General features: G+C 39.2%; 1 protein-coding gene, 1 long non-coding RNA gene and 1 pseudogene across 2 annotated transcripts; 1 reads left to right on the top strand and 2 right to left on the bottom strand.

Annotated features, from left to right (window-relative positions):
• Positions 1 to 1067: 1067 nt before the first annotated feature.
• LOC112184377 lies at positions 1068 to 2205 on the bottom strand. The gene is made up of 4 exons (XM_024322635.2): positions 1909 to 2205; positions 1733 to 1834; positions 1415 to 1579; positions 1068 to 1279 (listed from the first exon to the last, which is right to left on the bottom strand). The coding sequence occupies exons 1-4, from the start codon at positions 2140 to 2142 to the stop codon at positions 1241 to 1243; spliced, it is 540 nt and encodes a 179-aa protein (XP_024178403.1). The 5' UTR covers positions 2143 to 2205; the 3' UTR covers positions 1068 to 1240.
• A 7153-nt stretch (positions 2206 to 9358) lies between these two features.
• Positions 9359 to 11285, bottom strand: LOC112190512. The gene is made up of 2 exons (XR_002932436.2): positions 10871 to 11285; positions 9359 to 10769 (listed from the first exon to the last, which is right to left on the bottom strand). It is a non-coding gene; the product is annotated as an uncharacterized LOC112190512 (long non-coding RNA).
• A 1002-nt stretch (positions 11286 to 12287) lies between these two features.
• Positions 12288 to 13425, top strand: LOC112183833 (annotated as a pseudogene).
• Positions 13426 to 20437: the final 7012 nt, after the last annotated feature.

Here is a 20437-nt window from a genome sequence, read left to right as displayed (position 1 = left end):
AGGCTAGGCAATTTAAGGATATCATGAAGGCGAAAATGTTCCCCTGGTCAGCTGCTGACCAGGGATTGTGTGGTCACTCACCGTTCAATCGGACGATTGACAGCTAAGTGATGAGATTTGTGGTGAGAGCTGTCAACCTTCCGATTTCAATCGGACGGTGAGTGACCACACAATCCCTGGTCAGCAGCTGACTAGGGGAACGAGACTGATCATGAAGGAGGCTTTGGAGTATGGTGGGGTGGCGAATCCTTCAGACTTTTTGCCGGTTCTGATTTGGGTTGGAGGGTATTGGATAGAGAAGAAACTGATCGAGGGAGTTGGGGGAACAAGACAGATTAGCAACGGATCCACTTAAAAGGCTACTTGAGCACAACCCAAAATCTTTACAATATTTCAGATATAAGTTAGAAGAAGTCGAGAATGAGTCATACAAGCTTATGCCGTTTTGATCCGAAGGGATTTCGAACACTATTGTGTATTTTCACTAACATGAACGGATGGCTGGATAACATCAATTGTAACTTTTGGTTACTTTGGTGAAGAGTTAAATAAGAAATATTAAGAGTTGAGATCATATATTAAGTGTTGGTTACTTACACTTTTAGCGCATAAAAGAGTTTTCGCATTTTGAGTTGGAAGTAAGGCCTGCCCTGGAGCGGGTCTGGCCCAACGCTGGGCTTGACTTTAGGGTCGATGCTTTGAACGAGAGAGAGCGAGCGAGGAAAAAATTGATATGACTAAACTGTGCCATTAGAGGCTGCGTAAAGCACGACCCATTCTAAACATTGTTCTCACTAAACCTACCGAGCACACAGCATAATTATTTCAGTTTAGAAAAATAATATTATGTCGCTTTTGAGTCTTTGATCGATCATTTGTATCTTTGTGTCTAAGGTTTGTAAAGAATTAAGTTACAGTGAACTAGTAAATTTCTTTGAAACAGCTTCGTTTGATTAGGACAGCTTTGACTTAAATAATCGGTTAGGTGCATTGCAGAGTCAGTTGGCCCAGTCTAATCGATTACTAAAATTTATCTACAATGGAAATGGATGAGAACACAATACAGTAAAGAATTTGGTGCTCATCTTCAAAGACAAATTTTTTACGAGTAAAATGTGAAAGCTTCCCTCAAATCCATACTTATCTGGTCCTTTTTGCCAATGAGCTATGACATATGAATATGAACTATAGAAAAGTACATTGATACAACACGAGATCTGTCCAGATCTAAAAACAGCTCTCAGTTCTCACTTCGATTTGGCTTTGAGGAAATGAAGACCTGGTGATCATATAGAACAAAGAAACATGGAACAATTAATAAAACAGAACATTCCCACTTCCTTCAGTATTACATGCTTAATTCTTGTTATTACAATCACTAACAATGATAATAACAATCACTCTAAATCCATACCAGATCTTCATCAGTCTTAGGAATCCATTCATTTGTTGCAGGGTTGCTTCTGAAACCAGCCCGCACCATACCATTTGAACCACCATGAATTCCATTCAACTGAATATCATAGCCATCTTCATTTCCCTCTTCTTCCCTCTCCACCCTTATAAACCCAGTCCCAGTCTGTCCAAATTATGATCAAATCCAGATTCAAATTAAACCTTCATAATCAAACTCACTAGAAACCACTACATATATTTTTTTGCAGAGAAAAAAAGAAAGAAAGAAAGAAAGAAAGAAAGAAGGCAATTGACAGTTTGATTAGAACATATATACCATGTGATGCTGTTTGTCAATGGAATTCAGTTCCTTGTAATATTGGGTATCCACAAACTCATCTTGTACCACGATGCTAGCTCCCTCATCTGAGATTCTGACCTGTTAAATCAAAACTCCATTAACTACAGAATCTGAAAAAGAAGAAAACGACGAGTCGGTGATTGGTTACTGACATGCGATTGAGACTGAAGAGTACGAAGCTTGTGAAGCTCAGGAATGTTGGTTGGGTCAACGATGGAGAGAGCTGGAGCTGGTGAATCGGGTTCGCTTCGATTCGGCTTCATGGGTCTCTTTGGCGCTGCAGAGTCGAACTGAGCTTTGATCTGGGTGGCGATCCTGAGCTGTTCGTCGGCATCCAAAACGTCGTCGCTCCGGCTTGGCTTCGCCACCGTCCACTGACCCACCATGTTTTGCTAGATAGTTTGTTTTCACTTCCGTTTCTTGATGGAGCTCTCTTTGTTATATGTTGTCTTATATATAAAGGAAAGCAGTAAAGGCACCAACTCAAAACCGTGGGCTAATTAAAGAACTGAAAGTTGAAACCGATTGCTCGCGAGTTCGGCCATTTGCCCATTTTACCCGGATGGCAACAATGGAATGAAAAATTGGAATAAGGTTCAAATGATTTTTTTTTTTAGAAGAATGAAATAAAAATTTCTTGCGTGACTTGTATATTGAAAATTAAATTTATGTTTCCAATCATGAATCTAAATTAGCTCAATTATCTTGATAACCCCCATAATCTCTGTCGACACGGAGTTAAGATTTAAGAATATCAATATTGTAAGCAAAAACTCCTAGAAAACAACTAGGGGTGGACATTTTGTACCGAAAATGCAGTTACCGACCCGAACAGCACTGAAAAACGGTTCGGCAACCGCACCGAACTAAAATGATGTCATTTTATGATCACACCGCACCAAACCGTATAAAAGCAGTTCGGTTGCGGTTTTGGGTCATAAACTGCCCGATTTAAACCGACCCACACCGAATTTATTTTAATTATATTTTATTTATTTATTATTTCTCTATTGATGGAAATGTTGGTTTTCAATATATAAGAAATCCATTTTTGATTAGGTTTTCAGTTTGTAATAAGTTATTATGTTTGCTTATCTATATATATATATATATATATATATCTGTGTGTGTAATAAGTTGCTATGGTCTTTCTGCATTTGCCGATTTGTGTGGACTCTAAATGCATTCAAAATTTATTTATACCTTATTGAAATTGTTAAGTAAAAATAAGCCAAATTTTGGCCATCTCTTTCTAGTTGAAATTAATAAATCGCTCCAAACCAAAACCGACCCGCACCACACTGAAAAATGATGTAACCGAAATAATCGGTTCAGCCCTTTTGTAATGCGGTTGTGATTTGATATATAAGTCAACCAAAAAAAGCGTTTAGTTGTTGTTTGGGTCTCAAACCGAACCGAACCGCACCGCGCCCACCCCTAAAAACAACCATTATAATTTGTAAGTAAATTGGACTATTCTATTCAACACATGACTTTCCCAAGGCTACTAGGAAATCAGAAATTGCAAAGCACTAGGAGAGTATTTCTCCTACTTTTTCGAAGACTCAAAGGAAATCGCAGAATCGCATCAAGAAGAGAAAATCAAGGAGGTTAACTCTCACTGATCTTGAAATGAAGATGTTTTTTTAATCCATATCTTTTTGCACGATTCTAAATTGATATGCATTGCTTTTAAATTGATATGAAAATCTTATTTGAATGCATATCCGATTGAGACTTTGTTCAAAGCTAGAAAAGATTTGATTGTATATTCAAAATAGTTTTAAAAACCTTTCCATGTTTATCTTATTCGGTGATTAAGAAAAGATTTGATTGAGGGGAGTCTTGCTCCTCTATAAAAGGTTTTGAATCTGCATTTTATGTGAAGAGTTTTTTTGGTGTTAGGTATTTTTGTTTTTGGTGTTGCATAGTCTTCACAAACTGATTTTTGGAAAAACTCTCCCTCATACTAACTTATTCATTTCACTGCATCCTTTCTCTTATATTGTATTTGAGATCATTGTATCTGAGATCATTGTATCCTTGATACAAGGTGAAAGGGAAAGATTGATTATGTAAATCTCACCTGACTTTGAGAGAATTGAGTTTGCAGTATAGGTTATTCAAATTGTATACAAGTTAGCGTTGTTGCTTGTAATGTGGTTCTGTTGAATACCACGACTTGTGATCTGTAACAATTTGATTCATATTGGATTTGTTCCTCGTGTTGGCTACGTCAAAAGCCACGCAGTGAAATTTCCTCAGTTGTGAGGTTTACACTGCATCAGCAATTCATATGTTCTTCATTCTTGAGTAGTTTAATCATAAAACTTAGTTCACTACTTAAAACCATCTAGTTATTATTTCATTTGGTGATTACATAATCTCTAAAAATTATTCCACAACCCCTTGTTTGTATCATGCTTCCATGCTCCATCAATATTGATCTTGACCCACCCAATTATCAACGGATGCCAAGTACCCTCTATGATTAGGGGTGGACTCGATTTTAACATCTCAGTCACTGAAGCCGATAAAAAACTTTCCACATCCACTGAGTCGATTTAACTGGCCTTGACTTTGGTTCCCTTATCGATTCGGTTTTTCATGTAGATTGAAGTTCTCAAGCATGATTTTCATATCTATCTTTTCAAAGCTACCATGAATTGATCTAAAAAGAATATGGTTTCTACTAGAGGCTTTTTAGATCAACAAAATTTTGCTTTCATTCATTTTTATAACAAAAATAAAGACCCCAATAAAACAAAAACCATATCAGAAGCAAAATAATTAACAAGCGCGCACAGCTAACAAGAGGAACAAGCATGACTTAGAAGCATACAAGGAGGAAATAATTGAGTTTGATTTGTTTTTGACTAAAAGACAAAGAAATTAGATGACAGCGATCAGAGAAAGAGAGAGAAATCAATAGGGGTGGACAAAAAACCGAAATGAGGCTGAAAACCGACCGAACCGGACAGGTTTTCCGGTTCGGTAACCGAACCGATGACTTTGTGATCGAAAGTTGACAGAACCGGACCAAATAGGGTGTGAACCGGGTCGGGCTCGGTTTTGAATCTTGGACCGACCAGTTTAAACCGGACCGAACCGATTTTTAAATAAATATATTTTAATTATTTTTTTATATATTTTTGTACTCATGTCTTCAGATGACTAGTGGAACACACGGGCTGAGTAGACTACACCACACCAGATCACTCGACCTTAGAAAACCCTATACACCTAATCGAGTGACCTCATTTCTGCCTCGGTCTCTCTCTCTCTCTCTCTCTCTCTCTCTCTCTCTCTTAGTTTCTCAAATACTCTGCCGCACTCATTCCAGTGATCAACATCGCTCTGACGCTCTCGCCGTTCACTCTCCCTCTCTTCCAGATCGGGTCGGCCCCTCTCTTTTCATTTAAATTTTTTGATTTTGTGTCTTGATTTTCTGATGTAGAGATCTCTGATCTCGAACACTATTGTCAGTATTGGGATTAGGGTTTGAAGTTTCATTTAAATTTTTTGATTTTTTGTCTTGATTTTTTGATGTAGGGATCTCCGATCTCGAACACTATTGTCAGTATTGTGTGTGTGTGTGTGTGTTCATATTTTGATTGTTAATATGTTGCCGTTTTGGGATTAGTGTTTGAAGTTTCACTGTTTGTGGGTTTGTAATCTGTGATGTAAAGTTTTGTATTAGGCCTTTTGTTAAACGGTTTTATGATATGTGATTGGGTGATACTTTTTGGTTGATTTGTGCTTCTGCGATAAACTGATTTGTGATGTGGGTGATAAACTGATTTGTGATGTGGGTTTAAGACTCTGGGTTTCAGAAGGGTTTTATGGTAATTGAGATATGAGAAACTGATGGTGAGATAATATGTTGGGTTGATAATATGTGGTTATTGATAATATTTTGGGTTCATGATGCAGGATAGCTGATGGATGATTCGTCGATTCCAAATCAAGGAGCCGGGACTGAGATCACTGGAAGCAACATTGGAACCAATGCTGCAACTCCCTGCATCCAGTGCCACAGTTCCACCTTCTACTGCTGCCACCCCTGCTCTAGAGCCACTAGTTCAGTCTTCTACAAAGAGGAAGAACAAGAGCATGGCGTGGGAGCATTTCACGCAGTTGCTCAATCCTGACGGTTCAAAGTTGGTGAAGCCGAGGGCAAAATGCAACTACTGTCCGCAGACATACTATTGCCACACAAAGTCAAATGGCACGAGTTCAATGAGAACTCACATGCTTTATCAGTGTAAGAAGTGTCCCCTTTATATACCTGCAAAAAAACAGAAAAACCTAGTTTTTGATTCGGTAGATAATGGGGGGAAGCTAGTTGTAAGGGTTTTTGATCCGGAAGTTGCTAGGGTAGCTTGTGCTAGGATGGTAATTAGGGATGAACTGCCCTTTAGCTTTGTTGAGGGGCAGGGATTCATTGATTTCATGAAGAGTGTGCAGCCACAGTTTAAGCTATTGTCCCGCAGGACAATAGCTAGGGATATATGGGATCTGTATCTGTAGGAGAAGACTAGGATCAAAAATATTTTAGCCACTTATGGTCAGAGGGTGTCCCTAACAACTGATACTTGGACTTCGGTCCAAAATATCAACTATATGGTTCTCACAGCCCACTTCATTGATGATGAATGGGTTCTGCACAAAAGAATCCTTAATTTCTGTGTGATACCAAACCATAGGGGCAAAACAATAGGGCAGCTAGTGGAGACTTGTTTAATTGGGTGGGGAATAGAGAAAATTTTCTGTATTGTGGTGGATAATGCTTCTCCTAATCAAGTGGCTTTAGATTACATGAGAGAAAAGATCGGAAATTAGAAAGAATTGGCCTTGACTGGGCAGTTTCTACATTTGAGGTGCTGCTGCCACATCCTTAACTAAATAGTTAAGGATGGGATGGATGAGCTGGATTCTTCAATTGAGGGGATTAGAAACTGCGTAAAGTACATTAGGTCAAGTCCAGCTAGGCTAGAGAAGTTTCGAAAGTGTGCTGCCCAAGAAAAAATTGACCATAAGGGGGGAATAGTGCCTTTAGATGTGTGCACTAGATGGAACTCGACTTATTTCATGCTAGACATAGCAATCAAGTATCGAAAAGCTTTTCTTAGGATGGAGGATGAGGATTCACAGTTTGAATCCTATTTCAATGAGAGGGTTGGTGGGAAGAAGAGAGCTGGACCTCCAATTGGCCTTGATTAGGAGAACGCTGCAAGACTGGTCAAGTTCTTGAAGATATTTTACGAGGCAACACTTAAGTTTAGTGGGACACAAGTTGTGACTGCAAACCAACCATTGCTTTGGATGTGCACCATCATTGGAGAGTTGGACAAGTGTACTAAAGGTAAATATCATTGCACAAATTCTGTTTTTTTTTACTTCTCAGTTTTGTTTTTTTTTTCTTTTTTTTTTCTAAATATAACATTGCATGATTTCTATTTTGACAAGGTGATGATGCATTGATGATGAGCATCAGGAATTCAATGAAGAAAAAGTTCGACAAATATTGGGGGAAGCTTGAGGAGTTGAACAAGATACTTTTGGTAGCTGTTGTTTTGGATCCAAGGTACTTCTGCTTGGTATTAAAAAGCTGCACCTTAATTTCTGTTTTCTGCACATTCTGGAACATTGCTGCAATTTTGATTTTCAATTTTTTGTTTTTAGGTACAAGCTGTTGTACTTGGAATATTTTTTTCCAAAACTGCAGCAAGACATTTCCATGGTGACTGTGATGGTGAATGAAGTGAGGAGCATGTTTCTGCAGCTCTTTGTTGAGTATGCAGAAAATGATCTGGAGGCAGCACAAGCATCTTTCTCTTCAACTCAGCCTAGGTTTGACGCTGCAGATGCAAGTACTGTGGAAGAGGACAGCTATGCAGCAAGCATGATTGAGTTCATGAAGCTTAGGCAGCAAAAGGATGTTGTCGAGATCAAGAATGAGGTTGATAAATACCTACTGGAGCCATCCGAAGACCCTGCAAATCAAAGCTTTCAGCTGTTAGAATGGTGGAAAGAAAATGCTGCAAGATTTCCAATTCTGTCGCAGATTGCGAGAGATGTTTTGGCTGTACCTGCATCAACAGTAGCTTCTGAAAGCGCATTCAGTCTTGGAAAGCGGATTGTGGATCCATTTAGGTCAAGTTTGACCCCTAAAATGGTCGAGGCCCTTGTTTGTTCAAATGACTGGTTGAGGGCTACAAGTAAGCCGTTGTTCAAAGAGCCTACTAGGGATGAAATGGAGCAGTACACTGAATTGGAAAAGATGGAAGCAGGTACATTTTTATGTTAGTTTGTGTAACTTTTAATTTCTTTGATTTATTGACTTTGTATGTTGACATGAAGTTCATTCAAATGTTGAATTATGACTGTCCGATTTGGGAAATCTTGTAGATTCAGGGGTATCATGTGCTGTAGATGACCTTCATGCTGAAACTCTCTGATGGAGAGTGGAAGACATGGCATGGAGTCATCAATGATGGGTGAAGTTTAGGAGCTACACTCTCCTTTTGTTTTATATTTTATTTGCTTCAAAAGACACTTGCTGATGTGACTTTGGCATGTAACTAAGTACTTAAGTAGTGATGATGGAATCTAACTTTGTTCTGTTTCAAGTTTGGGACTTTGGAGTTTGGAATGTAACTAAGTAGTGGTGATGGACTAATGGAGTGAGATACAAGTCCATGTTGATCTTTTGAAGTTTAAATTGTTTCCTGTTTGGATGTTTGATTGCTTAGAATTGTTGAAAATGCTTAGAATTTATCAGGTAAAATCTTTGATGAATAATTGGCCTTGAAAATGGTCCAGAAAAATGGGCTAGAACCATACAAAAGCTGAAAAGCAGTTGTACACTTGCGTAAAATGGGCCTTGAAAATGGGCCAAGACTGAATCGGTGCAGTCCACAACCGAACCGGGCCGAACCGGAAATTTGGTCCAACCGAATTTTCGGCCTAGCCCAAGAACTTTCGGTTGTCGGTCTGAAAATGGGCCAAACCGATGAATTCGGGTCGGAGTCGGTTTGGGCCTCAAACCGACCCGCCCCGACTTATGCCCAGGCCTAGAAATCAGTGAGAGAAGAGAATGAGCTTTGGATTAATTGATTGAGACTAGAAAGGGGAATATGATAATCAAGATTTGTACTTTAGGCCATCTACAACTGTAGGGAGCTAAAATAGTCCTCGGGCTAAATTTCAGCCCCGATAATCACTATTCATGAAAATAGTAAGAGCTATAATTTTGACAATTTCCAACCCTTAGGGCTATAAGTTTAAATATCATGTTATTTTATTATATTTTTTAAATATATAGTATTTTATAATTATACTACTATTTATACACTTTTATAATTATTTTTGTGATAAAATTTTATTTATTTTTTAGATATGGGACTATGGGAGTAAGGTGGTAGAAAAAATATATATTTTTGAATCGAAATAGGCCAGTCAGCCCGATTTTATAATTCACCAAGCAGTACCAAACGACACACCCCAATGGGGTCGACAAAAAGAGTCGTCCTTTAGGACATACAAAGATCCTATTCTAGAAAATAGAACTCCGTAAACCCAGAGTACACCCATTTTTTAGGAAGTCCACTCACCATTATTCTAACAAAACTAGATGCTCATAAGCTAATTAATAAATGTTTTCAACCGAGCACTAGTGTTTGCGACCGAAGAAAAATTTAGATAGTACTATAGGCCCTAGAGCCCCAATCTAGCCAATCCCACACCAAAGAGGTAAACCAAAGCAAGAGCCCAAACAGAAGCCCTACACCCGAGTTTAAGGCCCGAAAGGCCCAACCACTCCATTCTTTGGGATGAGCAGGGATAGCCCACCCTGGATCAACGGGCCCTAAGCTAGCCCAAAATGCCAGAAATTAGGCTCAGCCTATTGATGGGAGCGCAACAGCTTCCTCCGTCCAATTGCCACAACATGGACAACCTCATCTTCTATCACCATGCCGGCGCCAGCAAATCGGCTCCTCCGACGAGCGAGAGCCATCCACCATCATCACTGCCATCAAAGGACTACAACCCGAGCAAAACGTAGCAATCTGGGTCCAACTAAAACAATCAGGAACTCCAGCCGTTACACCACCGTATAGAGCAGCAGACCCAGTAGCATAGTTTGCTACGAGTCAGCCAGCCTTTGCTAGAGAACTTTCAATGAGATTGGGCTGAAAAACCCAATCCTTTCCACCATCGCTTGGCCCCGATCTGGATAGCACCACGTACGTGGACCTCATCTCAACCCAATCAGCATCCAGTCTACCCACCAAGCAAAATCATCAAGTTCGGATCCACCATTGCCACTAAAACTCGAAACTACCACAGGAACATCGTCACCCAAAGCAATGAAGGAGAGAAGAAGTAGCCAGAGAAAGGCCATAGCCTCTATTGGAGAGCAATAGAGGAAATCGGAGAAGCCGCCGTTATAAAGGAGAGGTTTCTCAAACCCTAGCAGAGAGACGGGTAGGTCAGATAGGAGAAATAGATTTTGAGGTAGAAAAAAATATGAGAGAATGTGATATATCAGTAGGGCTGGGCACGGTCCCAGACCGGCACGACATTTACAGGGACCGGGACCGGACTAGCAGAGTTAAGTTCGGGCCGGGTTTGCACATGACAGACATAGAGACCGGCCTCAACCCGGACCGTGACAAACGGGTCGGTTTCTCCGGGCTTTCGGTTCCTGGCAGATTTTTCAGCAGTGCTCCATTTTTGGGCAAAAATGCAGCAAACAACAATCAAACCACCAAAAGTTCCATGTTTACATAGTTATCAACTGAACAATATCACCAACAGATCTAACTTCTACAAAATTAAAAATTAAAAATCAACTGATCAAGATCAGAACATCGCCGATGGTTATCGTCGGTTTGGTTTGATCTAGAGACTTTGAGATGTGAAAGCTCCGAATTTCAGGTTCTAGCCAGAGCCTTTAAGAGATCTCGATAAAGAGACAAATTGAAAGGTTTGGCCACAGAGACCATAGCTAGAAGAAGAAGAAAAAGAGATGAATTAGAAGAAGAACTAAACTGACGAATAGGGACAAGGAAGAACATGAAGAGAAGTTGAGAGGAGATGAGACTTAACCGTTCAAATCTGAAACCTCAACTAGTTTCCGATCTGGGTTGGGTTTGGAGACTGCACTTCCACCAACAGAGAAGATGAACCAAGTGTGGAGGAACTGAGGGAGAGGAATTGAGGGAGAGGAACTGCCGAACTAAGCCACTGAGGGAAGAGGGAGATGGGAAAGAAAGAATAAAAAGAGAAGAATAAGATAAAGAGGAGACAAAATGAAATGGGAGACATAATGATTGATGGAAGAGGAAGATGAAAGAGAAAGAAGAAAAGTGAAGTCGTGAGGAATAATGAGACATAGGAGAGAGAATGATGGATAAAAAAATAAAAAATGTTAAAGAATGATGCATAATTCGGGCCCAATGGGTTTTATGTATTTCAAAGTTTAGAACCGGGACCGGACCGGCACACTGACTACAGGGACCGAACCGGCACACTGACTACAGGGACCGAACCGGCCTGAAAGCCCTTATTTTCATACTAAAATCCGACCCGAATCGGCCAATCCGGATAGGTTCCTTCCGGTTTTTCGGGTTTTCAGTCATTTATGCCCAGCCCTAGATATATGAACATGAGGTGATATGACTATTTATAGGAATATTTGTTTTTTTTTCAAAAGTGTTGTTACATTTTGAAAAAAAAAAAAACCAACGGATACATTTTGAAATAGCTAGCTGACATCAGCGTAGATTTTAATTAATCTCAGCCGTTGATCTCTATATTTTTTTTCTCATATGATTTATTTATACTAGCAATGCGGAGCCCATGAAAAAATAACCGTAGGGCTATACCCTGAGGGCTATACAAAGGGCCACCTTTAGCGGTTTAGCCCAGCCCATAGCCGGTCCTATTGCTATTGATGGTTGAGTCAGTAAGATTATTGTAGTGTCTGTGTCTAATGAGTCTTTTTAGGTGGATCATTAGATATAAAGTTATTTAACTAAATTTCTGCCGGCTTAGACTGCAAAAGACTTTCTTAATTATTGGATTTTGGCTCTCTTGTTCTTGGTCAAATATGAAACCCGTTTCACCATATTGCAAGATTTTTAATTTGCTAGATGTACTAGAATTTTTGCTAGGTATGTTTTAAGAAACAATCTTTCCTTTTCACAAATATAACATGACACAGGAAGTTGCAGCAACTAGAGTAGCTTTAGATCTGAGACTTGTTTGGGATTTATTTTATTTTATTGATTTGGGCCAATCAGTTAATCGAACCATCAAGTAATAAGGGAAATCCTAATCCGTATTGGTTTGGTAAAAGAAACCTATATTTAAAGGGCCTATTGCTACTTTCCTGATTCACAAAACAGGAGGCTTATCTCACTTCTTTCTTCTCCATCTCTGCTTGATCACTCCCTTCATTAACAGATACTATTCTCAAAAACTTGAACACGAAGGCTGCTTATTTCTTCCTTCTTTTTGCACCATGGCTAAGATTGTTCATTCACTCTTCTTTGTTTCACTCTTATTCACTTCTTCACTCTCAACCCTAACCGCACAACCTTGCTCAACCCAACAGTTCCCTAACCACAAAACCTTTGCAGCATGTAATGATCTACCAGTCCTAAACTCCACTATTTACTGGAATCATTTCCCATCAAACTGAACACAGTAGACCTTGCATTCAGAGAAACCCTAATTGGTGATTCAAGATGGGCGGCGTGGGCGATAAACCCTAGTTCCAAGGGTATGGTGGGTTCACAAGCCTTAGGTTGCTTTTTTAAAGAAGCGATGGAACCATGGCTGTTTATTCATCGCCTATAAAAAGCTACGACACTCACTTGGAGCAAGGGAACCTCTCCTTTCCTATCTACACCAAGTTCGCGGTTTACGAAAAGTGACTTATCTTTGCCACCCTAGGGCTCCCAAACAATGTTACAACTGTGAATCAATTATGGCAACAAGGACCTCTGCATGGTAACACACTAGGTATGCACTCGATTTCAGGCCCTAACCTTAAATCCTATGGCACCTTGGATTTTCTTTCAGGCAAAGTCGAAGCAACCGGTACACATCACTCTTCGGTATCCACCATGAAAATCGCCCATGGGATAATGAACACCATTAGTTGGGGTATAGTCATGCCAATCGGAGCTATCGTGGCTCGGAATTTCAAAGGGTTTGGTCCAGCATGGTTCTGTGTTCACGTTTCTTGCCAAATCTTGGGTTCTCTTGGTGGAATTGTTGGTTCGGTCACCGGACTTGTGTTGGGTCACAAGTCTTCAAGGATCGAATACAAGGGTCACAAATGCATAGGCATCACGCTGATGAGTCTTGCCATAGTCCAGGTGCTAGCTGGGTTCCTTTTGCGGCCTAAACCGGATCACAAGTATAGGCGGTTCTGGAATTTGTTCCACTATGCCCTTGGTTACACTGCAATTGTACTTGGCATAGTAAGGTTTGATATATTGGAACCGCCAAAGTCGTGGAGGTATGCCTACATGGGGATTCTCGCTGCATTGGTGTTTCTCGGTGTAGTAGGGGCAGCGTTCACCCACTGGAACAACAAGAGGACTCATGCTGCGAAGACACAACTGGAACAAAGGGCGGATGAAACTGTTTGAGTCGTCTAACAGCCTGTAGCATTAATATTAATTTTTCTCTGTATATATCTATATTCTACGTTGAACAATTGTTGAATCATCTCTTGAAACATGAACAATTTTCACATTGATATCTCTCATTTCTCTTAATTAAGTTTATGTTAGCATATGTTTCTTTATCTTTTTCTCTTTTTTTGGCCCGAACTGAAGAGCAGATAGATGTTTTGACGTCCATATTATTTGCATTTACTAAAACAAATTCTGAGCAATTTTGTTGTCTACAATCATCATCGTAATAAGTTATTAAGAGAGATCCCATTCTTAAACATAGAGAAAAAAAAAGTTAGTGGAGCAGCCAGAAGTTATTTGTGAAAATGTCACACCTTTTGACAAGTCGTCACAACATTTGAAATCTTCTTACTCTGACCCGAAAATTATTGACCTCAAACCAAAAATTACAGACCCAAATCTAAAGTCTACTGTCAAACCCAAAAGTTACTGACCCCAACACATAATGTAATGCCAACCCATTTTTCAGACCAAACTTGACCTAATTGAAATTCATCTACCGTTCAGTGCCGGACCAATACTAATTAATTTCTTAGACACGACGTTACAACCATACCAGACCGACTATTCTTAAATTAATCATCAATGACCGCAAAACGAGCCTTGAAGCTTGCGACTTGTCTCGTTCGGTTCTCCACCATCGAACCACTATATATATATATATAGGACGTCAAGCTGGTCCAGTTTTCTTTCTCCTGACAAACCGTACCAATAGGCTATTTATTCAACGTACGATGACCATGATAAAAGAAAAATTTATGAAACTAACTTGGTTAATCATATTAAGTTTTACATTATTTCACCAAAATATATAACAGTACTGCTATGACTGGCTCGACCTAATTAAAAAGGTTCATGTGTACGGCTAGAGCTTTCTTTATTTTAAGACAAACAAATTCCTGTCGGATTTTATGTTGTAGTGTTGTAACTGGTTTTGTTTGAGCGATTTTAAGAAAAAAAATTATGTCCAAACCAAAACAGCTGGTTCGATTTACTTTTCCATCAGTAACCTAGAAATCCCAACTAGAGCAAATATTTGATAGGGTTAAAGATAATTCTGTTTTGATAGAAGGGGTTAAGAAGAGGGGGGATTTACTTTTCCATCAGTAACCTAGAAATCCCAACTAGAGCAAATATTTGATAGGGTTAAAGATAATTCTATTTTAAGCTTGCATATTCCTCTACTAAGAAGGAATATCGATTCAATTTGCGATTGCTTAGAGAAGAGGGGGGGGCCGTGTGCTGAGATTATTGACAATTTTCTTAGTGAAATTCTTGTGAAAAATTGGTGCCGTGCATTTTATACTAGCTACCGTTATGGAATTATGGCTAATGGGATTGCTGAATCATTTAATTCTTGGATTGCGCTTGAGCGTTTGATGTCGGTATATTGTATGTTGGATCAGACCAGAATTAAACAAATGGAGTAGATGGGTGAGAGGAGAGATGAGGCACAACGTTGGACCACAAATTTAACTCCCAAAATGGAAGATAGGTTGAAGGAGGAGATGCACAAATCCCGTCGTTTCAGTGTCCATTACTCTAGCCCTGGTGTTTATGAGGTTCGATTTGAATTTTCTTATGTAGTTAACATTTCCAATCATTCATGTTTATGTGCGAAAAAGCAAACCAATTGCTTTCCCTGTCCTCATGGCCTTGCCGCAATACAAGCTGCCTCTGAAAATGTATATGATTATATTGATAAGTACTTTCATGTTGATATGTACAAGAAGAGCTATAGTTTTCCTACTCGGCCGATAACCAATGTTGATATGTCTTCTTCTGAATCTGCTATTGACTTTATATTACCTCCTTTTGCAAAGAGGCCACCCGGGAGGCCTAGGGTGAAGCGGTTCAAGTCTAATGGAGAGGTTGAAAAGAAGCTAATTCGATGTGGCCGTTGTGGAAAAATGGGCAGTCATAACAAGTGAGCTGTACAAAACCTCTTGTTCAACAGTAGTACATGTTTCTGAAAAGGATTGTTAGGTTTTACAGTTTTTTTTTTGGAGGGGGGGCAGTAATAGGTTTATTGGAGGACAATAATTGTTTATGTTCAAGCCCATTATAACATTTTTCTCTTGAGGATGATTGATATTAACTTTTATTTTGATTTTCTGTCGCTTTTTAAGAAATGGATTAAATTTTGAATATGATTGAGTTTCCAGTGACCGCTTATAAGAGGTTTATTGGGGGGCAATAGGCAGATTATTGCCCCTCAATAAACTTGATTATTTGGGGGACTTAAGTTCACCAAGTATTGATTTTGAATACCTGTACTTCTGCAAACTAATTTAAAACCCAACTAAGTAACTTCTGACCATCTTTTGAAAAATTATTGGGAGGTAATAAAGTTTTTATGACCCCCCAATAAACCTGATTATTTGACAACCCGAGTTCTCCATGTATTGAATTAGAATACCTGTTCATTTGTAAACAAATTTAAAACCAAATAAGTTACTTCTAATCATTTGTAGAAAAAATTATTGGGGGCAATAAACTTTTTATGACCCCTAATAAAGATGATTATTTGCGGGACTTGAATCTATAAGCAACTTTGTGAAACGACATGTAATAATTTGAAGGAACAGAAGTATATCATATCATCCAAATCATGTCATTTCATTGTAATTGGCAAATCAGTTCCATATGAGAATCTGCAATCCCTACTTTTGGAATCCCAAAGTTAAATTCCTACTTTCAAAGTAAAGATCCTACTTTACAGTCTTCACTTCTCCAAGCTCCATCAAGATTCATGATTCTCTATAGAATTCTTTTCCTCATCCTGTCCCCAGCTTCCTTGCGTGGTTCCTCCCCTTTTATTATGCTCTCCATGAAGCATAAAAGGTCCCCAATCAGCACTGTAAAGTAGTAAATGAATTCATGTTAACTTTATTGGGGGGCAATAGATAGACAGTTTGTTTTGCAGCTTTAGAAATCTAGTCAACCACAACATCTTTCATAACTACAACATCAAACAATTTGGTTTGAGGTACTTATGATGATGTGTTCTTCTACGGGCAATCAAAATCTTCCTGAAGTTCGTAGTCTTTCTCCCTGATATTGTTATGCAAAATCTAGTTCCTGGTGTATTTTTCCTCCTGGGTCATTTCTTCTTCTACTAGAATTAGGTTCTCTTTGTCGTCCTATCCTTTGCATTTCTCTCTTGTGACCTCTGGATCTTGGCTATCATCTGGAAATCTTATCTTGGTCAATTTGACTACATGTATAAACTTCCTTATGTGCTTCACCTGTTTTTTGCAGAAATAAAAGTTTAGTTCTTGAAAATCATCCAAAATAGTATGAAAAAACCAAGTGTTGTGAAATGATTACATACCACTCTCTGAGCATTTACGTGGTACTTTTCTTATCGGTGAATTCATCCCTTGCTGTCCATAATGAATTCATGTGAATGAAGCATCTTTTTCATTGTCAATTACCAGCAAGGTGTAATGGTTGCTAGAACTGTGGTGGATAGGTATTAGCACCTTTTTCAAACCGAAATCAGACCACAACGGTTCAATCAACAATGTTTCTATACCACATTCATATGGTTTAGTGTTCTCTCCTTTTTCCAGCTTCTCTTCCTGAGATATTGCATAGTACTGTATAGACAACACAACCAAGTTAATTCAAATTAAAACTGAAAACTGTGGGGTAAATAATCTATTACTGACCTCCAATAAAGTCATTATGGGTGAGATCAGTCTTCTATGTTTTATTATAGGTTTTGTTGATGGTTTCTTTTGTATTTGTACTTTTGTTTTTTCATTTGTTTTTTTTCTTCCTTTGCTTGTTTATGGCAAGAGGGTTTGCCTCTTCCTTGTTTATTTCAGGTTGGGTTTTGGTTTGATCTCCCCAACTATTTTGTATTTGCTTCTTTTCATCTAATAAAAATAGGGGGATGGGAGGTGGGTTCCCAGAGTGTGGCAGACCCTTCTCCTTAGGGATTGAGGGAGGGACTTGTTCCCTACATTGTCTGTCTCCGAGGAACTAATATCGCCTGATCCCTTATTGTTAAAAAAAAAAAAAAAAATTACTGGGGGGCAATAGACAGTCTGCTGCCCCCCAGTAAAGTCAACAACACTTCATCTTCAATCAACAACGATTACTGATCTTTAATAAAGTCAAAACAGCAGACGACTTTTCAAATCCCTAATTCCAATGATTAATGAACCACAGTTATGAAATTATTGGGGGGCAATAATCTGTCGCACCCCCAATAGACCACAAAAAAAAACACTCAATTTTCAATCAACAACAGATTACTGTTCTTAAATAAACACAAAACTAACTTGTAGATATTCAATTAGTCGAAGTCGACGCTCTGCCTTCTCTCTAGAACCTAGTAACAGAAAGTAGATCTGAAACCCTCCTCCCCCTTCTCTCTTGCCGAGATCTAGCTCCAACCGGATCCGGATCTCCGGCTTGAGAGTGGGGGAGCACACTCTTGTCCACCCTGTCCATCCTGTCCACCCCTTCAATCACCTTCTGGTTCCTCTCTCTTCTCCACCTACTTCACCCATCTACCATTTCTCAACCTCTCCACACCTTTATGCTCTTATTGGCTTTATGTTAATGAGAACAGCTCTCATCTTCACACCTTTCACCCCATCTGCAACCCTTACATTCTCCATCCCTACAACCCAAGTATGGCCTTTTGTCATCGATTGTCTACTCCTCTAGTCCAGATCTACCCTCGAAATTGTCCATGTCCTCTTTGGATGGCATTTGTTGCTAGTGCTTCCGGATTTGGTTCGTTCTCCACCACCTTTAAACGAACTTACACCCGTTGGTGTATTTTCGCTCCCAAACAGCGAGTGGATGGATTTTCGCAATCACACTCTGCTAGGTTACTTGGTGTTTCTTGGGCATATGTGAGCCCTGTGTGTTGTGTCCCAACCGGTGTAGAAGGAAGCAAGATGGTGCTTTGGTGGCTAATACTCTTCAAGCTTGGACAGGGAGGTGGCGGCGGTGGTATTTTTGGGATGGAGCTGCTTTTCCCTTAGTGGCTACTAGCATGTGTACTAGGGTTTTTCATTTTCAAGTTTGGGCTTTCAAATTGTATTTGGGCCAAGCCTATTAGAGGCTTTAATTATGTTTTGCTGGGCCTACGTGCCTTATTTGCTGGGCCTACGTGCCTCTATTTGCTGGGGTCTGTTGTGCCTCTTTATTTGCTGGGGTCTTTTGTACCTCTTGTATTGTGGTGTATCATTTGACACATCTAATACAAACTTCATTTTCTTCGATTAAAAAAAAAAAACTCCATTTTTTTTGTTTCAATTACTTACCGCTGCATCTACAGTGAGAAATTCCACTTGAGCATTTTGCTTTTCAACATCAGCCTTCAACATCCCAATGTATATGGTAGTCACCTGCAATTGTGTCATTTGATTTTCGATTAGAACTATATAAGTGAACAACATTATAGTTTATTGCCCCCCAATAACCATATTATTGCCCCCCCCCCCCCAATAACACATTCAATGGACCATAGAACTGAAAAACTTACATTAGCTTTGATATCCCCCTCTTGGATTATTACTCTGAGGTCATGCTTGGTGATCTGGACATTATAGATAGCTGCTGGTCTGATATTCTGATATGTGCAAACAGAAAAATTTGATTCTTATTAGTTTGTAAACCAGAAATTGAATTTTTCTACTAAATGAAATCAGGTTATGCACTTACGTGTCTTTCTCTGCAACTTTGAAGAACTCTTCAAAGTGCTTTGCCACTTCAGACCTTAGTGTTCTCGAAGTTGACTTCTCGCAGTTGACACCCTTGATTGTTATCTTGTTGTCCACCATCCTAGTTCTCTTAGGTGCTACTTTCTTCAACATCACTGCATTTGCTTCTTCAGGAGTGTTGTATTCCCATTCCTATTCTTGAGGCTTCTTGGCAGCCCTCTTGTACATTTTGACATTCTTTTCTATCTAATGGATCTCGATGGTTTTCTTCTATTTTGGTTGTACATTCTTCTTTTTCTCTTTTTCCTTTTCTTTTGCTTCCTTCTCTTCTTTTTCTACAATAATCCTAACAGTGTTATCGAGATCTTCTTCCTCTTCTTCATTGCCACCTTCTGCTTGCACTTTTGTACATTTTGGTTGTTGAGCTTGTACTCGGCTTGCTTCTTCTTGTTCAGATAGACGCATAGAGTCATGAGATGCTGCTACCACCGTCTCTGTCGTATGTCCCATATTTGCTGCACTATCTGGTTCGTCTCCCATACTTGCTCCATAGTTTGGAATTTCTTCCTCAACTTCATCTTGGGGCATTTTTTGTTGTTGGGACGGAAGTTAAACCATTTGAACCGGACTTCGTGGTGGTTGACTCTCTCCTTTTTCCTTTCCAAGCCTAATGTAGAGAGCCCTGATGAGGTTCTTGTCAGCTCTCTTTTCCTATGCCCATGTCTTCTTTTCATTCTCAAGACTTTTAGTCTTCTCGTTAGCAAGCTTTAGCTTGTCTAAGAGATCCCTGATCTCTGCATTGAGGTCATCATTTGCTTTGGCAAGGCTTTTTAACTTTGCCTCCATTGCTTTAATGGGATTCATCTCTCCGATGACTGCCTCCATCTCATTTATTAGCTCTTTGATATTCCCCGTAAGCCTTTCATTTTCTTTCTCTTCCTTTTGGCTTGCTTAAGGCCCCTGCAAATAATAGAACAAAACTTGTTAAAGTAAAAAAAAAACATCGAAAGCTAAAACATGACAAAATTATTGCCCTCCAATAGACCACAAAAAAAAACTACCGTTTCAATGATTCATAGACTATTGTACTTTAATAAAAAAACAAAAAAAAATAGATTACTTTTCAAATCTCGAATTTCAGCAATAAATGAACCACAGTCAAGATATTATTTTTATGGGGGGGGGGGGGGCAACAATCTATCTATTGCCCTGTAATAATTAGTTTATTGAGGGGTAGTAAAACATCAAATCTTTTTTTCTTGTTCTTTAATCAATGT

This window comes from Rosa chinensis, chromosome 2, assembly GCF_002994745.2.
Source record: "Rosa chinensis cultivar Old Blush chromosome 2, RchiOBHm-V2, whole genome shotgun sequence".
Classification (NCBI taxonomy): domain Eukaryota; kingdom Viridiplantae; phylum Streptophyta; class Magnoliopsida; order Rosales; family Rosaceae; genus Rosa; species Rosa chinensis.
The sequence above is the reverse complement of the archived record's forward strand: the minus strand, read 5'-3'. Positions and strand labels throughout refer to the sequence as shown.

What these genes read in the sequence shown, in the direction of transcription:
- LOC112184377 (XM_024322635.2), bottom strand. Translation starts at nt 2,142, where the DNA reads ATGGTGGGTCAGTGGACGGTGGCGAAGCCAAGCCGGAGCGACGACGTT. An exon ending in TTGACAAACAGCATCACATG is followed by an intron (nt 1,580 to 1,732) that starts GTATATATGTTC and finishes TAATTTGGACAG; the next exon opens with ACTGGGACTGGGTTTATAAG. An exon ending in CTAAGACTGATGAAGATCTG is followed by an intron (nt 1,280 to 1,414) that starts GTATGGATTTAG and finishes TATGATCACCAG; the next exon opens with GTCTTCATTTCCTCAAAGCC.